This window comes from Leucopleurus acutus, assembly GCF_964270905.1.
Source record: "Leucopleurus acutus genome assembly, chromosome: 2".
NCBI classification, from domain to species: domain Eukaryota; kingdom Metazoa; phylum Chordata; class Mammalia; order Artiodactyla; family Delphinidae; genus Leucopleurus; species Leucopleurus acutus.
In genome coordinates, this window is record NC_139143.1 from 181,843,533 (window position 1) to 181,863,347 (window position 19,815).

The window sequence follows — 19,815 nt, forward strand, 5'->3', positions numbered from 1 at the left end:
CTATATCTTCCATATGTGTCCTTCAAGGACCCAACAGAAGCAAAATAGTTGTTTTTTTACTGAATGCAAAAGACTAGGGACAGGGTGTAGATCAAAACTTTAAAAATGATGCCTGCAAATGCTTGGGTTTGCAAATTCTGAGCTTTCTTTTTAAAGCAGCTAATTACTTAAAAAAATCTGATGAACCTCAACTTGCCCCAACCTATGGTTTATAGCGGGTCTGCATGAAATAGGGCTACCTTTTTTTTTTTTTTTTTGGAAACGCTGTGAGGCATGCAGGATCTTAGTTCCTCCACCAGGGATTGAACCCGTGCCCCCTGCAGTGGAAGCACGGATCCCTAACACTGGACTGCCAGGGAATTCTCAGGGCTACCTTTATTATGAAATGTTTTGCATCTGGGAACAAACTTTTTGACAGTGAAGAGATTAGGTGAGAGTTTGCCTTCTTGAAAAACAATTTACATGTATGTGAAAAACCTGGGGTTTTGGTTTGAATTAACCACACAGGCTGTATGTATTAAATGCTCTGGTTAATTACCCATTTGGCTCATGTGGACACAACCCTCTGGAGGGAGGGCAGGCTCCGTGGTGCACAGTTGGGGGAATTCCAGTTCATTACCTATTGCATCTTGTAAAAGGGGAGCAGAACGTCCAGACCTTGCTGCAGTTATGTTGAGGCCTAGCTCAGGAAATGCTGCCGGATGGATGAGCTCTTTTAACACCTCTTGGGCTGATTTTCTCACAGGTGCTCAGGGGTTGAGAGGTCTGAGACGCTGTGACCATGGAGTGGGAGCTCACGCTGCCCAGAGCTCTGCCTCATTTCAGAGGCCTTGTTGATCCGCTCCAAAGACAGAGATGCGTGCTAGGGGCTGCATTTTATTTGAACTCTTTCCTTCTAAGGTCATTGGACTTCAGGAAAAGCACTTATTCAGAAACCAGAGAAGTAGTGGGGGAAGAACAGCCCGGGATAACTGATGATCCTGATTTGCTGGTGAAACTTCCAGGAACCATCAGTTGCCTGTTCATTAGGGGAAATCACTTCTGAGTGACCCTGAGCGCTGTGTCCCAAGCATGGATTTAGGCAGAAAGAAACGATCTGGACTGGTTATGCATTACGGCATTTGGTCATGCGGAAAGAATGATCTTCAGGAAAAATCACACACTTGGCAAAGGAGTTTTACAGAGGCAGGGGTGAGAGAGGGCCAATTCTGACGATACTCCAGCGACAAGGGAGCTAGGCAGACTTAGTCACCGTGGACATATTTCTTTGCTTCCTCCCACATCTACTTGTGTAACTGTCTTTTGAGGAGGGGTAAGGTAATATTAAGAAAAACAACAGCACTTTGAAAAAGAGGGGGAGACACAGGAAGGGCTGGGAAGAGCTCTTGGGTGATGGGGGCAGATGGAGAGAACTCTGAGGGCATTCCAGAGCTGGACGGAACTGGGTGGTCCCTCCAGCTTGAGAGGCTGGGAAAACAAGAAGGGATTAGGGAGGCCAGCAGAGATAAAGTCAGCTCATAAACTACATCATTCACTTGGCACTTTATAAATACCAATTTACTAATTAATCATCACAAACCCTCTGTGTTCACCAGCAAACCTGTGATGGATAGAGAAAGGTGCACAGAGGTCAAAGTTCAGGGACAACCCAGATACTCATTTGGAGCAATTGGAGGAGTGAGAGCAGGGAATGGGGTCACAGCCTGGTTGATCTCAGGGGCTTTCTCACCTCCTGCAAAGTCTGGAAGCTGTGCATAGGGGATCGGGGTGGGGAGCTGTGTCAGGCAGGCGCTCATGGGACTGCTGAGCAGGGCAGGCGCAAAAGGGCACGATGGGGCCAAGACCTGCAGGTGGTTGCAGGTCATTAGAAGCCAACCTATCTCTCTAGTGAGCTCTCTTTTGGGGGTTATCTTGTATACGTTGAATCTGCTTGAAAACCAAAATTGTCTTTCAAATTATTTGCATATGCCCGACTGGACAGGCTGGAGGAAAAAAATCTGAGCGTGATTTCTGCTTCTGTTAAACCCCAGGTGGTTCTGTGTCCAACGTTAACAACTGATTGGCCTGAGTCTTAGCCCTGTTTTAAACTCTCAAAGACTCTGTGTGTGTGTGTGTGTGTGTGTGTGTGTGTACCATGTGGCTTAAAACTCAGCAATGTTGCATCTGCAGTGCCTTCCTGGACCCTTTCCAAAGCTGGCAATAATACGGGCAGCTGATTTCGATTTTTATACTCTTCTGTGAAAGCAGTGTGCGTCTACGTCCAGGCAATCAAGACCTATTTATTAAGTGTGTTTGGCACCAGGCTCTGGTCCTGGAATTCTTCTGGTCGTGGGCAAGAGTGGGGGTGGGGGTGGGGAGGGCAGGACTAGCCAGTTTGAAGAGTGAGATCTGTTGGACCCCGCGCTGGGGGACTGACAGAGGCCACGACTGTTCCAGCTAAGCCCGCCTCTGGCTGGGACTCAGCACTTATTACAACCCACAATGAAGCTCTTAATAAAATACCTGACACCTCCTACCCCACCCCGCCCCAGCACAACTTCCTGGGGGAGGGACCTGTCTGGCTGGCTCAGTTTTGTCTCCTCAGTGCCCTGCATGGAGCCTGGCCCAAGGTCCTTGGTGGAGAAATCGAGGTTGACTAGATGCACGATGGCCTGCTCTGCCTGAGGGCTCAGGATGGACTGCGTGTTTTCTCAGTGTCCCCTCCAGAGCATCTGGTGGCCCGATTTCAGGTCTCAAGGTCACTGCCAAGAAAGAGAAGCGCTAAAGTGACACCTCTGTGCACCCACATGACTCAACACAAAAGTTAACAGGATCTCTTGAACAACAAGCCTCTCAAGTGTCTGTCCCCTGCTCCTCTGAGGACAGCGTCAGCCGCATCAGATAGGGATTGGGGCCGGGTGACCTGCTGGTCCTTGGGTATCGATGTGGCCCAGAGGTCATTTAGAGCTCTCTGCCCAGCAGACAGGGTGGAAGGAATAAAAGGAAGTTACGGGTAAACATTGCTTGTGGCCGCTGCAGGGGCACATGAGGATTTGGGAAACTGAAAGGAAGGTTGTAAAATTAACACAAGGCGGAGACAGGCAAAGTCGGTTGAAAGAGAGAGCATGGTGCCTAGACTGGGAACACCTGAACTTAGGTAGTAACTAAAGAAAGCAGGGGACTCTAAGAAGGGCTAGTAAACCAGGATGCCGAGAGGAAGGGGTGTGTCGTGAAGTCTTGGTTCTTTCAGGCTTGGTCCAGTGGAAGGCAGGTGTCCAGACTCACCAGCAAAATTTCCTGTTGTCCAGATGCAGCACTGTGATGGTGAAAGGCAGTGTGGTGTCATGGTTAGGAGCTGGGTTTGAAAATCCCTTTGGGGTGACCTTGGGCAGCCTGTTTTACCTTTCGAGGGGCCTTTCGAATGGCTCTGTCCTCCTGGAGTACTTGAGAGGATTAAATGAGAAAATTTATGTAAAGTGTTTCGTTTAGCGTGTGGCACATGGCACGTAGGAAAAGCTCACAGTGCTCTCAGTGATGGAGATGATGACCAGCTGGCTTCCTGGTAGTCATGCGGCAGATAATAGCCATGCAGATATTAACAATCTAGTCTGGGTGAGAGTTTAACACGGGTTGGCGTATCTGGCCCTCTGCCTATCTTTACAAATAAAGTTTTATTGGGACACAGCCAAGCTCATTTGTTTAGGCATAATGCTGCAATGGCAGAGTTGAGTAACGATGACAGTGACCCCATGGTTCACAAAGGGAAGTGGCCCTTTATAGACAACGTTTGCTGACCTGATCCTCATCAACCAGTAGATAACAAGCTGGTTCCTGGACTTCACCGAGGAAAACGATGTATTGGAGCAGTTGAGTACGAAGTCTGGGCTCTGATGCTTCTGTTCTCGGGCAAGTAACTTACTTCTCATCATTTTCACACGTGAAACTGGAGTGATACAGACAGTGAGGACTGAGAGGGATAACGTCTGGACCGTGCTTAGTGCAGGGTCTGATGGCTGGCAAGGATGCTATAAAAAGTTGGCTATTATTAGCTATTAAACTTCAACTGTTGAAAGGCACAAAGGAACTCCCAGAAGAGGGTCACTGCTGCATGCAGCTTTCTCTAGAGAAGGCCCAGTAGTAATCTCATAGAAAGCCAAAAGAGGATGGGAATGTCACAGGTGAGCTCTCCCAGGCAACGCACCCGCTAAATTAAATATTCCAACTCCTTTGCAGGAGGGCAGCAGATTAGACCGTGAAAAGAAAGGGGAGCAAAGGTTAAGGCCCCAAGGTCGAGCACAGTATCATTAGTACCTGGCGCGTAGTAGGTACCTGGTGTTTGTTGGAATGAATGAAGCCTGGTTGTTTAACCATAAAAGAGGTTTATCAGTCAAAGGGCACCTCTAATCTGTGACGATAAGACCACGTCGAGCCAGAGGTAAGATGTCTGCCTCCGATATCTTAGGGTCTTAGGAATGAAAGCAATGTGATGAGAGGAAACTCAAAACAAGGCGCCTGCTAATGTTTCCCACTGCAGGACGGAGGCATTGCGATGGATTCCTGGGGAACAGATGGACAAAGAAAAATGTTTAAAAACAAAAGCAGGCACATAAGATCATGAATGGGCCCAGAATAACTTGGGACACGGAGCAGACGGATGCAAGCGGCGCATCTTGATGGAAATGAGGCCAAGCTGATGAGCCGAAAGAGTTTACCCTCACCTGGCTCCCTAACTCCTGCTTTAGGAAACTCAGTACGAAAAAGAGGAGCACATGGGCTTCCCTGGTGGCTAAGAGTCCGCCTGCCGATGCAGGGGACACGGGTTCGAGCCCTGGTCCAGGAAGATCCCACATGCCGCGGAGCAACTAAGCCCGTGAGCCATGGCCGCTGAGCCTGCGCTCTAGAGCCCGTGAGCCACAACTACTGAGCCCGCGTGCCACAACTACTGAAGCCTCCATGCCTAGAGCCCGTGCTCCGCAACAAGAGAAGCCCGTGCACCGCAACAAAGAGCAGCCCCCGCTCGCCACAACTAGAGCAAGCCCGGGCGCAGCAACGAAGACCCAACGCAGCCAAAAATAAATAAATAAATTTATGAAAAACAAAAAGAGGAGCACATTAGCATTAGCAGGTTTTGGGTTTCCTCTCATTGTTAGTGTATTGCTTTCCTTCCTAAGAACCTAAAAAATTGGAAACCACTCCACTTACCAGGAACACACTTTGGAACGCGGATCCGGGGGAAGCTGTTTTTTTCCGCAGACGCTTTCATGACTCCAGTTTCCACAACAGCAGGCACTGACGGCTCTGCCAAGTTGCTGGAGAAGGGCACCTTATCTGCAAAGTCACGCATCCAAATGGGCCCCCATCGGCAAGGGTGGAAGGAAGTTGTCTGGCTTAGCTTCTTGGGGGATCAGAAGACTGGGAGTTCTGGTGGGCGGACTGCAGGTACCTTGCTGTCCCTTGGCACAACGTCAGGGGAAAGAAAGGTCTCTGGTAGCTTCTCAGAGCTACCAGTTGGGGCTGTGCAGAGTATCTTAGTAAATGCCATTTTGGTTGCAAATAACAGAAACTCAAACCGGCTGAAGCAAAGAGGGGACGTCTATGGGGAAGAAAAGACGGCTCCTGCCTGTCCAGACTCCTCAGCTTTGCTTGCCCTTTGATGCTCTAACCTTCCTCATTCCCTTTCAGTAAACTCTTTTTCTGTTTAAGCCCACAGGAGATTTCTGTTGTTTGCAACCAGAGAATCTTGAGTGATACAAAGAGTCCTAGTGGAACCCAAGGGCAGGCCTTGGAATGGGCCTTTCCAAGGAAAGAAACCAGGAACAGAAAGTCATCAGGAATCAGGGCAGCTTTCTGCATCAGTTGGAATGCCTTCAGCTTTAAACAACGGAAACCTGCATGTGGGTAGATTGTAAACATTTGGAGCCCCTCCCAAATGAACTCTGGCCACGTGGCTTGCTTTGTCTGATGAGATGCTGGCAAACACAGGCAGGTGGAGACTTGAAAAGTGTGCTTTGGGGCTTGTTCTCTCCTGGTGCTCTTGGAAACCTGTACCCACCACACGTGGCCTGGTCTGGCCTGCTGGGTGATGAGGGACCACACCAGGCAGAATCAGATGTCCCAGCTGAGGCCTTTCTAGACCAGGGTTTCTCCTTCTCGGTACTATTGACATTTTGGATCAAATAAGCCTTGGGTGTGGGGAGCTGTTCTGTACACTGTAGGATGTTTAGCAGCATCCCTGGCCTCCACCCCTGGGTGATGGTATCACCCCCACCCCAGTTTAACAACCAAAGTGTGTCCAGACATTACCAAATGCTCCCTGGGTGGCAACATCGCCCCCAGTTGAGAACCACTGCCCTAACCCAGCCAGTGGCCGCTGGCTAGCCACCCTAAACTAGCCCAGCCAAACCAACCGGACCAGTACCAGTGGCCAGCTTGACACGTGGAATCATGAGGAATAATCGTTGCTGTTCTAAGTCACTAAGTTTTGAGTGGTTTGCTCCACAGCACAGACAGGTACATCTGACTACAGTGGCTTAAACTGACAGGTATTTATTTATTTATACAACAGGATGTACAGAGGTAGGCAGTTCAGGTACAGTGCAGAGCACAGTGATGCCACTAGGCTCCCACCCAGACTTTTCATGTCTTTCTACTCCATTGTCCTTTGAGGTGGGCTTTGGTCTCCTGCTTGTTACCTGGTGATCCCCAACACGGCTGCTCCAGCTCCAAGTCTGAGCTCCAGGAGAGAAAAAGGAGACAAGGCAAAGGGACAAAGAGAAAAACTTTCTCCTAGCAAAGCCTTGCCTTTAATTCCAGAAGGGAAGCCCTGCCCAGGGCCTTCACCTGCATGTCATTGGTCAGAGCTGAACAACACAGCCAGGTCTAGCTGCAAGGGAGGCTGGGAAATGAGGGCGTTTAGCGTGCTGCTTATACAATAGAGGGAGGCAATGACTAAGGGGCTTGTAGTGTCTGCTGCACTGTCTCTCTGGGGGTCGTCTTGGTTTCTTCTTCTTCTTCTTTTTTTTTTTTTTTGCCATGCTGTGTGGCTTATGGGATCCTAGTTCCCTGACCAGGGATTGAGTCCGGGCTCTTGGCAGTGAAAGCGCAGAATGGACCGCCAGGGAATTCCCTGGGTCTTGGTTTCTTGTCTCTACTTGTTGCTTATCTATCCTGGCCATCTCTTTCTAAGACTGGCTTTGTTTCTCCAAACACAGTGGGAGAAATGGCCACCCCAGCTGGGAACTGCATCAAGACCTTCAGCTCCGGACCATTAATGACCCTGTGTGGTAACTCCATGTCCCACTTCCAAATATCAAGGGCACAGGTGCTGATTGGCCCAGCTTGGGTTAGAAGAGAAACCTGATTGGTCTGGCTTGGGTAGACTATCTACTGATCAGCCAATCAGGTGTGGCCAAGAGAGCAGCAGTAGGTAGGGTAAACCTGGTTGGGGAATGTGCATTCTCAGAGAAAGGGGTGTGTGGCTGAGGAGACACCTAAAGAACCATCTAGTTCAAGGAGTGGAGAAAGGAAATTGCCATTGTGGGTTGCAACGTTGATATGATACAAATTAACACGTCCTTTGAAAGACCTCAAATACAGTGGAGTCACATAGGCATTACATTTAACTTATGCAAATTCAAATATTTGTATTCAACCAGAGTACTTTTTTCCCCACACAATTTGGCTTCCAAACGTGAGCCAGCTGCCTAACTACTGCCTGACCAAGTGATCTTTCCTGGTGCTGGAGATGGCTGTTTTGGATTTGGGGGTATGGTACAGTATAAGTAATATGTTCTTTATGGAAAACTGCTGGGATTTTCAAGATTATTTTTAAGGTCAGGTGATGCTCACCCTTCTCACTGTGTAAGAAGTACCTTTAGTGGAAGATCTTGCAAATAATTTTTCCCATTTCCTTCTAGTTTTAATCAGTATAAAGAATGCATTTGGTTTTAAAATATCAAAATATTTTTATTGTGGCTTTTTTTTTTTTTTTTTTTTGCGGGCCTCTCACTGTTGTGGCCTCTCCCGTTGCAGAGCAGAGGCTCCGGACGCGCAGCCTCTGTGGCCATGGCTCACGGGCCCAGCCGCTCCGCGGCATGTGGGATCTTCCCGGACCGGGGCATGAACCCGCGTCCCCTGCATGGGCAGGCAGATTCCCAACCACTGCGCCACCAGGGAAGCCCTATTGTGGCTTTTTAAAAATAAAAAATAAATGATGTTCATGACTTCTGGCTCTTCCTCCTGTTTTGTTTGGTGGTCTTTGGCCGTACAAGAAAGGCAGGGAGAGACCAGATGGCTGGAGAGAAGGCAAAAATGAGGGTCTCTTCGAACACCATGGGAAAGGGGTGTGTCCACCTGGGCAGTGTGTGCTCTTTGATGACTGGGTACTTGGTCTGTCCTGATGGCCTGGGACTTGACCTACTGGGCTGTCTTGGTGCGGCAGAATGGGCAGCGTGAGATGGAGTTAGAAACCTGGGTTCGAGACCCAATTCTTGAATTTACTAGCTGTGTGACTTTAGGTGGGCCATTTAACCTCTCTGGGCCTCAGCTTCCTCATTTGTAAAATGGGGAACATAATGATATTTACCTCCCAGGGCTTGGGAGAGGATTAGATGAGAAGTGTTTTGAAAACCGCAGAGCACCATATAAACATGACTCACTGTTAGGGAAGCGATAAAACAGGTTGGTGTTCAAATTTATTATAATAAATTCAGATATAAATGCACTATACCATGGCCCCAACAGCCCTGAGGTTACCATTCTGTCCTGTGGCCCCAGTACACGCCCTGGGTTTTCTCCACTGCGGATTTCTTGGAGCTCCTTGGAGGTGTGACATTTGGGTTTGTCACTACCCAAACACATAATTGTATCTACCGGGCCTAGGAGTCTGAATTTCAAACTTATTCTTCATATGCCTGAGTATGTTTACATTCATAATATCTGTGAAAAGAACCCCTCTCCTCACACACTCCAAAATACAGTATTGTGCAAAATACCAGTCTAGGAAGCAACACACTAGGGTAGCAACCTTTAAAGTCCTAAAAAAGCATCTTAGTAGTTTGATGCAGAAGAGTTACACTGACTCACGGAGGATCACGGGAGGCCCAGGGGACGACGTTTCTAGTTCCTTCCACCAGGTTTAGAAAACAGAAGGCTCTGGCTGGATTTGCTGGACGCTTCTCTCTTCAGCATCTCCCTTTCTTGGTCCATCTTTGGGGTGTCTTTTCTGGCTCCAACCTTCAACAAGCAAGAGCAACAAATGCCCAAACTCTATAATTGTAGGGACATCCCCAAATATTTCTCAAATGGCATTTTTTTTTACTCAAAATAAAATCTTTGTTGTAAAAAATATTTATAGACACACATAGACGTGAGCAAAACGAAGGTAAAATGATCCACCATTATCACACTACCCACAGGTAACCTTATTCACATTTCGGTGTACACTCTTCCAGATACACAGATAACATTTTCTTCTTACATTTGCATCTTTTTTCGAACCAGGAGTTTCTGATTATAGGCACATTCATTGGGATGGACTTCCGCTCGAAAAGCTGTTACTGAACGGAATGCCTTATGTCTCTGATGTCTTAGGAGGGGAAAATGCAGGATACTCTAGGGGGTCGTCTAACCCTTTTCTGACTCTGTCCCTGGTCATAGCTGATCGGGCACTGGCACGGCTGGGCTTTTAAAATGGTCACTCCCAGGATTTGGGGTTATGGGCTCTAAGATGCCACTTGCTCCCTGGGCTGGTCCTTTGAACTGGGGGACCGTGAGGTCATTCCTTCCTGTCACATGACTGGAGAGAGCAGAGATCAGGGGAGCCATGCAGAGACACAGAGAGGAGATATGGCCTGTGTGTGTGCGTGCGCATGCTTGTGTGTGTGTAAAAGAGATGATGCCTGAGATCTGATGGCTTACCAGTTCTATTTCGAGGCCAGGCTCTCTTTCAGCTCTCACTTTTTATGAGGCACTCACCCCTATATCCTTAAAAAAGCCCCCTCCCTCTTTTTTTCTTTTTTGCGGTACGCGGGCCTCTCACTGTTGTGGCCTCTCCCGCTGCGGAGCACAGGCTCTGGACGCGCAGGCTCAGCGGCCATGGCTCACGGGCCCAGCCGCTCTGCGGCATGTGGGATCTTCCCGGACCGGGGCATGAACCCGTGTCCGCTGCATCGGCAGGCGGACTCTCAACCACTGCGCCACCAGGGAAGCCCCCGCTCCCTCTTTCTGAATAGGTTTCTATTAATTGCAACCCAAGAATCTCACTCACACAGTTCTGTATGTACTGTAGATGCCACTGTACCTTGCAAGTTTCTTCCCAGCAGGTTTCACACCGCCTTCCTGCAAGCTTTTGACTCCAACACATGCCCCTGGGGGAAGAGGGCTGGTGGGTAGTCAGCTGGTTTCAGCTGGTTTCAGTCAGGTGGTTTCAGCTCTGCCACTGACTGCGTGACCCTTGGTTTCCTCATCTGTCAAATAGGGACCAGAATGTCCTGTCTTTCTCAGGGGTTGAGAGGAGGTTCTGGGTGGATTTCAATGGAAGGGGCTGTTAGGACCATCTCTGTAGCTCTTTTCTCTTTAAGACAGGTTTAAAAATCCCCTCCTGTGCCAGACCTGTGCCAGTGGCTGACTTGAATGTGTTGTGAGACTGCATTCAAAATCATTTCAAGGAAAAAAAATCATTTCAGGGTAAGAAAGGCTAACATCTCTACACTAGCCCACAAAGTAAATCTTGGCAGGAATGCCCAGATAAAAGGAAAACAGACAGGAAATGTTGAAAATCTTTCACCTCTAAACCACTTTTCATTTGTATCCTTTTTTATTTGATTTTCAATAAAATTGCTGGCTCTGGGTGTTTCCCAGATGCCAGTGCCCTGACCCGGTGTGGGGCTGGCTGTCGGAGTTGGAGTCTGGGTGTTTGTTTAAAAATAAAGATTCCTCGGTCCCAGGGTCCCCCGAGCCCCAGGTCTGCCACGAGCTTGGGGTGGGAGGCACCACAGAGCAAGCTTTGGTCCCCTTCTTTGAGTGGGGGGACGGGGGCAGCAGAAGGCAGACGGGATGGCTGAACTGGGAAAAGGAAGAGATGGGGAATAGGAAACGTGAAAATGCAAGTGTGGGCCCGAGGGTTGGGGGAACCTGGCAAGGTCCGTCTTGAACCAGTGACCACAGGCAGCGACATGCGTTCACCCTGAGTGTTTGGAACCACATGCCCCGTCCTTAGAAGGACAAGGCAGGGGTAGAAGCCCCTCATTTAAAGAACAACATCTAGATTGGAAATTTGGAAATTAACTGGAAATTAACTCAGGGCATACTGGAGTGGCTGCTTTGGGCATCTGCAAGCATCGGTTCTAGAAAGATCCCAGTTCATTCCCACACCACCTCAGGTCTTGGTTTTAAACATCCCCCTTTCAGGGAGGCGTCTCTTGGCCCTTGACCTGGGAGTGGGGGGGAGGGAGGTCCCTGTGAAATATGCTCCTGAGCTCAGTGCACTGGCCTTTGTCCTCAAAAAGCAGTTCTTTAATCATTATATTCATTTATTTATCCCAGAATAAAACCCAGAAAGACAGGGAGTTTTGTGTGTTTCTTCACTGATCTAACCCAGTGTTTCCCACCCTTTTTTTCAGTATCGTTCTTCCCCTAAGTAGCCTTCTTAGGCATTTTTTCCTAATTGCTCTCACGTCCATAAAATTTGAATATTACAGAGAGCGCTGTGCGTACGTCTGCGCTTTATACACTAAAAAAGCAGAGTTTTGGCCTCGCAGGGGTGATACGGCTCCCACTGAGAACGGGATTGAACCTTAACACCTGGACAGTACCCGCCATATATCATAGGCTCTCAACAAATATATGTTGAATGAATGAGGCTGGAATCATATCGTCTTGTTTATTCTTCTGTCCCCAGTTTCTACCACAATATGTGGCCTAGACTAGGTATTCAACAAATATTTGTCAACTAGAAGATTTCCCCCTTTAGCATATGACTGACAAACAATTATAGAAGACTGTTAGCTGCAATGGAAAAAATATATAAAATCGATGAATGGCATTTGGAGGACAGAAAACAAAAAACCAGAGGGTCTTAAAAAGGTAGGAGGTGTTAGTTCTGAAGCTTGTTAGAGACAGAGACTCTCTTACGAGTGGGCGAGACGGAGCAGATTTCACACGTACCATCCTTTTCAAGGTGGTCCTGGTGACTCCATCCCCCGAAGGACTCCAGGCCCACTCTTGAGGAAGGAGTTGCCCAAGTTACAGTTGGCAAGGAACCTGGAGGAAACGTTTCTGTACTGAGGAGATCCTAGACACCAAACTTCTAAACTCAGGCTGGAGGGCAGGGAGAATGGGAAGCTGGCTCTTTGCTCTTAGCCGAAGCACCATGTGCCCCGCTTCTGTTAAAGCCAGAGGCAGCGTGAAGTTCCAGGGGGTCTCACATCTCAGAGAAGCACAATGTTCCCACAGCATCCGGGATCCATCCCAATACCCCCTCTGCCATTTTATATCCCCAGGTGGTCCTCAGACAAAACCTAGATGTAGGGCAGTTTCTGCCTCCTCCCAGCTCAATCATATATGTGAATGAATAAGTAACAAACTTCCAGTCATTTCCACTTTGCAGGGTGGCAAATGTCTCAGATCAAGTGGGGCCCTCAGGATGCTCTCTATCCTCTTAACATGCTGCTCTAGGTAGTAACCACCTTCTGGTCTTAGCACAAGGATGCTGGTTGAGAAGCTTCTATTTTCCAAATATATCCCTCACCTAGAATATCTTCGTTTCTTCCCATGATAATGTGGTTGCCTCAGCATGACTGTGGCCTTTTAGCAAACTTGAATGTCTCCTCTCTCATATTCAACCAAAATGTGTTTGGCTTTCAAGCTTCCTGAGAGCTCGCCTCTACTGTCTGCAAAGTGGGAACGTGGATTGGCTTAATTCCAGTTCCAGGGCTGATTTGTCAATGGCAATGTTTCAACATGTTCAAGATTTCATAGTTTTAATTCTCAACTTTTAAGAGAATTCTAGAGGATGCTTCCTTGAAATTTAAGAGAAATGCCACTGGGAATGTATCAGGTTTATTACCTGGAGGTTTATAACCTAAAGGAGGAAAAGCTAGCACTCACCTGGGTGTCAGATCTGCACTAATTCCCAGCTCTCCTAAAGTCTCTGAGCCTCAGACATCTCATCTGTAAATTGGGTATAATAACAACACCCACCCCATAGGGTTGTTGTGAAGCTTAAATGAGATACTGCATGTCGAGTGTCTGGCTCTGTGCCTGGCACGTGCCGAATGCCCAATACATAATAGATGTGGGATAACTGTCAACTGGGCTTCCTGCTGACGTTCTATGGTTTTCTCTCTTCTCTCTTCTGGCTCACCTGGAAATGTGAGTTCTGCATCTTTTGAGTTCTTCACCATCTCTACAAACATTCATCTCTTTAACACAGAAAGAATACTGACAAAATTTAGCTTATGTTCTTCTTTGCCTTTTGCATCAGAGAAAAATGGATTTTTCTCAACTTTCAGATGCTACCCATTTGGATGGAATGTTGAGACTTCCTAGGTGAGGAGGTGAGGATGGAGGTCTGCAGAAGGGGGTGTGGCTTTGGGGCAATGCTACACTGTCCTGCTGAACCTTTTAGGGAATCTCTGTTCCAGATTGCAGCAGAGAAGGAGGTGGTCAGCCAAGAAGGCTAGGAAGGATACTGTATTCTTCTTGGAGGACAGATCTGCTTTAGCTGGAAGCAGAGCTTCCTAGATCAGTGGAAGAGGCTGTAGTGTCCAGTGGCTTTCCACCCAGTGGAAATGTTGAAAGCCCCAGTGGCTAACCTCCCTGGCAGGGACTACAGGGGCCTGTTGGGAAGCCAGCATCACTGAAAATCTGGAGCCTGCCACTCCCCTGGGGTTTGATTACCGTTGCTGACCCTGATCTGCTCAAGGCCCCGCACCTCAGGGGCAGCTCCTCAAAGAAAGAGCATCCCCTAGGCACTGGAGACACAAAAGTGAGAGGGAACTGGGGTCTCCCTTGCAGACTGACACTCCGCAGGTGAATGTGCAGTGGTGTCAGGACGGAGACTTTCTCCGAGAGCCCTGAGCATCCACCGGGGTCGCCAACCTGACGCCTACACGGGCCAGGAAAGTAAAAGAAGTGGGGGAAGTGAGCTGGGGTGGTGGTGGACAGCAGCAAACACACGAGCCCAGTGCCTTTCTAAGGGGCCTGGAAGATGGAGGCTTGTGATGGTGGCTTGTGGGTCTGTGGGCCTAGGGTCGCCAGATCTTCCGAGTTTCCCAGGGAAGCTGGAAATCCAGAGTATTCCAGGAAACTGCCCTATTTTGAAACGTAACTTAAAAAAAAATCCCATGAGCCAAATGGAATATATCTGTGGGCTGCCATCTTGCGACACCTGCTTCAGAACCTCCCTGCCTGGTGTCTAGTTGGTGCTCAGGACATGTTGGAGGGGTTGCCAGATAAAATACAGGATGCCCAGTTAAATCTGAATTTCAGAATGAAGCCAACAAATTTGTTAGTGTGAATATGCCCCGCGTAATATTTAGGACATTTATACTGAATATTTTGCTGTTTATCTGAAATTAAAGTTTAACTGGGCATCATGTTTTTTGTTTGTTTTCCCCTAAATCCGGCAACGCTACTGGGTAGTCACAAAACTCATGGAGGAAATAAGGCTGTCTTTTGGGACCGGGCATAGGTGCTTACAAGACTCTTCCATTCTCCCAGAAGGATGCTAACTCTACCCTCAGAGGACTGTCCGTGAAGGCTGATGGGCCCGTATTGAACTGACAGTTGCCATCCAGGTGTTTTCCGTGGAGAAGGCCTCGAGCCTGCAGCCACTCAGTATTTATCACAAACTCAGTTGACACAGTCACTATCCAAGTTCCCAGATATTATAAAGCAGGGGTTAGTTTTAAACCAACAGCCTTCTTCTCTCCCACCCCATCCTGCCCCCCCCCCCAACACTTTTTTTTGCAGAACCGTTTATCCAAGCAAAATCCCATGAGGAACTTGGGGTATAAGATAATGGAGAGCTTCTCTGGTGGGAGAAAGGTGTGTGTGCTTTGAGAGTCACACCCTTCCACGGCACCCAAAGGCGCCAGGGAACCCCAGTTTGAACATTGCTGCAAAACTCCTTCCTGGATTAAGTTCAATCAGTGGGCAGCTGGGCACTGAAGGGCAGAGGCTGGCCCCTGTGCACCTGCTTTTCCTGAACTTTACTGAACTCACTGGGATGTGACGACATCAGTCCGTCTCAAGAGCTGTGCACAGATGTGGCCCAGCCAACACCGCGTTGCCGTTCTCAGGGGTGCTGTCCATTACATCACACAATGTCCTCTCTGGGGGAAAATCCAGTATTGTCTTTGTTCTGTGAACACTTCTGAGCAACACATCCCTCATATCTCATGGACGCTGTGAACACTGGACCACACTGGGTTTTCCATTTCCCGTGGGCTGCCAGAAAGCCCACCATCAAATGGGGCTCCCCTTCGGCAGGTGAAGGGATCGTTATAACAGGCACTTTCGTCCTTATTTCTGGCTCCATTCTGTACCGCTTTCCCCCCTTCTTTCACCACATACTTCCTTCTTAGGGCAGGGGCTCCTGGGATTCCCCACTCCCCCCTTCTCCTTTTCTTATGATTTTGTCTCTATGTCCCCAAATCATTTAGCACCTAGGATGGTGGCACTGCCCTTCTGCCTTCTCTCACCTCCAGATACTGGGTCCCTTAGGTCCCAGGAGAAGGGACAGGGGCAGGGGCTGGGGTGGGGGAGGGGAAGGCACTGGAGGCGTGTGGATGTTTCTTGGGCCACCCACGCTGGCATTTACACTCCATAAGCTCTTACCCTTTGAAAATAAGGTACCTACTTTGTGTCTGGCTGCCAGATCACAAAACCTCTCCGTACCTGCCTCTCTTTCTCTTTGAAGGAACAGTTGCAAGGTGCTGATTCTTTGGCATTTCTCTGTACGAGACCCTCTAAACGTTCCCATTCCCGAGTGAAAATATCAGGTGAGCACAACAGCGTTTAATGCATGCCCACCTGTTCCATTCGGGGACACACCTCTGAGGTTTCTAGGAGACGCTGGGATTCACTGGGATTGGTGGGCAGAAGAAGGGGGTGGGTGAGGGTCTTTTTCTTTAGCCGCCTTCTATCTGTACGCTGCATAGGCCTGGCCACATGCTTCTACTTTATCATTGTGGGTGGAAGAGCACCACCCCAAGCCCCTCCCATCCCACGCTCCTCCTACACAACATCTACCAATTGTGGCGCAGTGGTTGAGAGTCCGCCTGCCAATGCAGGGCACGGGAGTTCGTGCCCCGGTCCGGGAAGATCCCACATGCCGCGGAGCGGCTGGGCCCGTGAGCCATGGCCGCTGAGCCTGCGCGTCCGGAGCCTGTGCTCCGCAACGGGAGAGGCCACAACAGTGAGAGGTCCGCGTAACGCAAAAAACAAACAAACAAAAAAACCACAAGTGGCACGGAGGAAGCCAGAATCTTGAGAATACCTGGGCCCAAGGAACTCTTGGAAGAGAGTGAGTTAAATAGAATAATGGGGATAATGACGATGGTAGGAGAGCATGTATGCTTTGTGGTCCTATGTGCTAAGGGTTTTGTATACAAGCTCCCATTGAATGGAAGGCTACGAGTTAGGCGCCATTTCAATTCTCATCTTAAAGAAGAGGGATACGAGCTAATTAAGCAGAGGGGAGGTTAGGGGGTTTTCCTGGCTGAGACCACAAGGCAAAGCGGTGGTCACGCCCCCTAGCCAGGACTTGATTGGCTGGAGATTTGATTGGCAGGAGAGCCGAGCGGCTTCTGCCGGAAGCAGCCGGTGCCCTTCAGCCTTTCTTACGCTTCAAGCCCTAAAAAAGGGCTTGCGTGCTTCTCAAGTGGCAACTTCTGTGCATTTAAAAATTTCCTATTGAAAATCCCAGCCTTAGCCCATTCACAAAAGGTATCTGGGTCCTTTCTTGGCCGTGGCCCTAGTCGTATTCACCAAAGAGAAGAGCGTGTCCCATAAGAGCTGCCGGCTTTGGGAGGACCGGGGAAGGCGTCAGCTGGCAGGAAGCTCCCTGAAAGACATAGAGGAATCCCCACCCATCCATGAGCTGCCTATTCTTCCCCCTTAGAAACCGGGCTTGCCGTGTGCCAGGCGCTGCAGGCATTTTGCCATTTAACCCTCCCGCTGCCCCACGGAGTAGGCCCCTTGTTAACAGTTTTGGTTGCTTTTGTTGAGGAACCTGCGATACAGAGGTCAAGCCACTTACTCAGGGTCATTCGGGGCAGCGGTGGGGCTTGACCTCTATTTGTTTGACTCCAGATCCGGCCTCTGAACTCTGAGAGACACTGCCGGCTTCTCGAGTAATGTAGATTAGAGTGAGCACGGCCTGGGCCACGGTTCCCGTCCCTCTGCCACATGGACAGAGCCACAGACCCAGTTCTCTGTGAATGCCCAGCATTTTCTACCAAGTCTCATTTTCACAGCCAAAGGTATTAGTGTGGAAATACGACTTTTGATTCTTGAAAGTTCTGCTTGGTGAAGGGATGGTCAAACATTAAAACTACAAACTACAGTTTTTTTGGGGGGGGCAATTCTGAAGCTTAAGATGTGTAATTTCATCTCAGTGCTTCAACCCTGCCACCTCTATGAACGGGTGAAGAGTTTCAAAGTTTTATACAGGAGACTACAAAAACGAAGGCTGCTTGTGAAATACTAAGTGTAAAAGTTAGAAAAGAGGAATTCTATTTTCTGTTAATTTCTGCTTAAAAACAACGAAGATATACTCCCTGGAAAGAACTGATGCCAAGACAGACGTATACAAGTGCCCTTTAGAATCCAGCAAAACTTTAAAATTTATTATTGTTTTCCTCCTGACAAACAGGGATTTCGGACGACATATTAATAACAAGCCTGAAATGCACACCTGAGTCCTGGAGTGAAAACCCCAGGAGCAACGGTGAGTGGTATACAAGGGGGCCACCCTGGTAAGGGAGACCCAGAAGGAAGGGGTGTGGAAAAGTGAACATGGGCTGGGGAGGGCAGCAGGTGGGGAGGGAATCCTGTTTCTGCCGCTTAGTAGCCAGGGAACGGTACCCTCTGTCAACTCAGCTTTCCCCTCTCTCTAAGGGGCCGACACTTGCCAGCATCCCTTGTGGGTTGATGGGAGAGATGAAGCATGTGCGGTGTGGAGCAGGTGCCTGCCCCTTGGTGAGTGTTCAGTACACGATACCATCGGTGATGCCACGATCATGGCTGTAGTTCATATGCATCTTTCCCCCAACTGTGAATTCCACGAATTTGAAAGCTACTAGCTGTAGCTCTTCTGGGGACCCTGACACAGGTTCAACTTGGCCATTTCAGACCCTTCTCGGCTGAAGGATGTCTAGCGCCAAACAGGCTGGCACGTCCCTTGCATTGTGTTATGAATGAGGCAGCCCATGAATAATGCATGTGAAGCCTGATTATGTAAATCCTCAGGTTTTCAGTACATGACAATGGCTTTTTTGGGGCCCTTTGCTGTCCCATTCTGTGGTCTGGTGTCTCTGCTTTGGGGCCTAGCCTGCCAAGCCCTGGGGGCGGGGAGGGGGGGGTCACTTCAGGGAGGGGTGAGCTCTCCAGAGGGCACATCAAAGGGAAAGTCACAGCTCCGCCACTGGCCCAGCTCTCCCTGGCATTGCTTGGTGTGAAAGGAAATTGTCCTCTGCCTGAGGCAGCCCCATGACACACGCAGACTAAGGCCTGTGATGTTTAATTCAGAGCAGTGAGTACTGGAAACACCGCATCCAGGCTCCCTCAGAGCAGGACAGCCACTTTTCATTTCTGGGGCTATAAGCCAGAGAGCCTGCTGTCTGGAAACCTACTGCCTGGAAGGTTTGCAGGATGGAGGGCAGGCTTCTGCAAGGAGCTATCTGACCATCACCTCCTGGTTGAGGAGAAGGGCACCCTTCTATGACCTTGGCCTCCTTAGAGCTCATGCAGGCAACACACACACACATACAAATACACACACGTGCAAACACACAGCACATACTCACATGTATACACGCAAGCATGCGTGTACAAATACACAGCCCCAAGTCAGAAGGACCTGAGTACTATTCTGGGTACTCAGAATGGCAAACCAAAATCTTTATTCTCAGAGAGCTTATTCATCGGCGTATCCCTAGCACCTGGCAGAACAATGAAAGTAAGAATAGCCGCCTTTAAAAAAAGTCAGGATGTTCACTAAACTTATTGTGGTAATCATTTCATGAGGTAGGTAAGTCAAATCATTATGCTGTACACCCTTAAGCTCAATACAGTGCTGTATGTCACTTATGCCTCAATAAAACTGGTAGAAAAAATAGTTATCTGAATAGAAAGAACAAGATAAGATACACGAATTATCAAAAGTTAAAAAAATACAGACGAGCTAGACTATGAGTCTCAGAAAGCACTGTTCACAACAGCCAGGACATGGAAGCAGCCCAAATGTCGTCGATGGAGGAGTGGATAAAGAAGATGTGGTACATATATACAATGGAATACTACTCAGCCGTCAAAAAGAATGAAGTAATGCCATTTGCAGCAACATGGATGGACCTAGAGATTATCATACTATGTGAAGTAAGTCAGACAAAGACAAATATCGTATGATGTCACTTATATGTGGAATCTAAAAAAATGATACAAATGAGCTTATTTACAAAACAGAAACAGACTCACAGACTTTGAAAACAAACTTATGGTTACCAAAGTGGAAATGTGGTGGGGAGGGATAAATTAGGAGTTTGGGATTAACAGATACACACTACTATATATAAAATATATAATCAACAAGGACCTACTGTATAGCACAGG

General features: G+C 48.6%; 1 protein-coding gene across 1 annotated transcript in view; it reads right to left on the reverse strand.

Annotated features, from left to right (window-relative positions):
• Positions 1–9,096: 9,096 nt before the first annotated feature.
• FHAD1 (forkhead associated phosphopeptide binding domain 1) overlaps positions 9,097–19,815 on the reverse strand; it is a gene marked incomplete at its 3' end in the record, with an annotated part of 135,906 nt that continues 125,187 nt past the window's right edge. Inside the window, exons 31-33 of the mRNA XM_082865272.1 lie at positions 15,842–15,960; positions 13,343–13,373; positions 9,097–9,213 (exon numbers count right to left, since the gene is read on the reverse strand). Coding sequence (XP_082721398.1) covers positions 9,097–9,213; positions 13,343–13,373; positions 15,842–15,960 — 267 coding nt within the window. The remainder of the gene's footprint in view (positions 9,214–13,342; positions 13,374–15,841; positions 15,961–19,815) is intronic.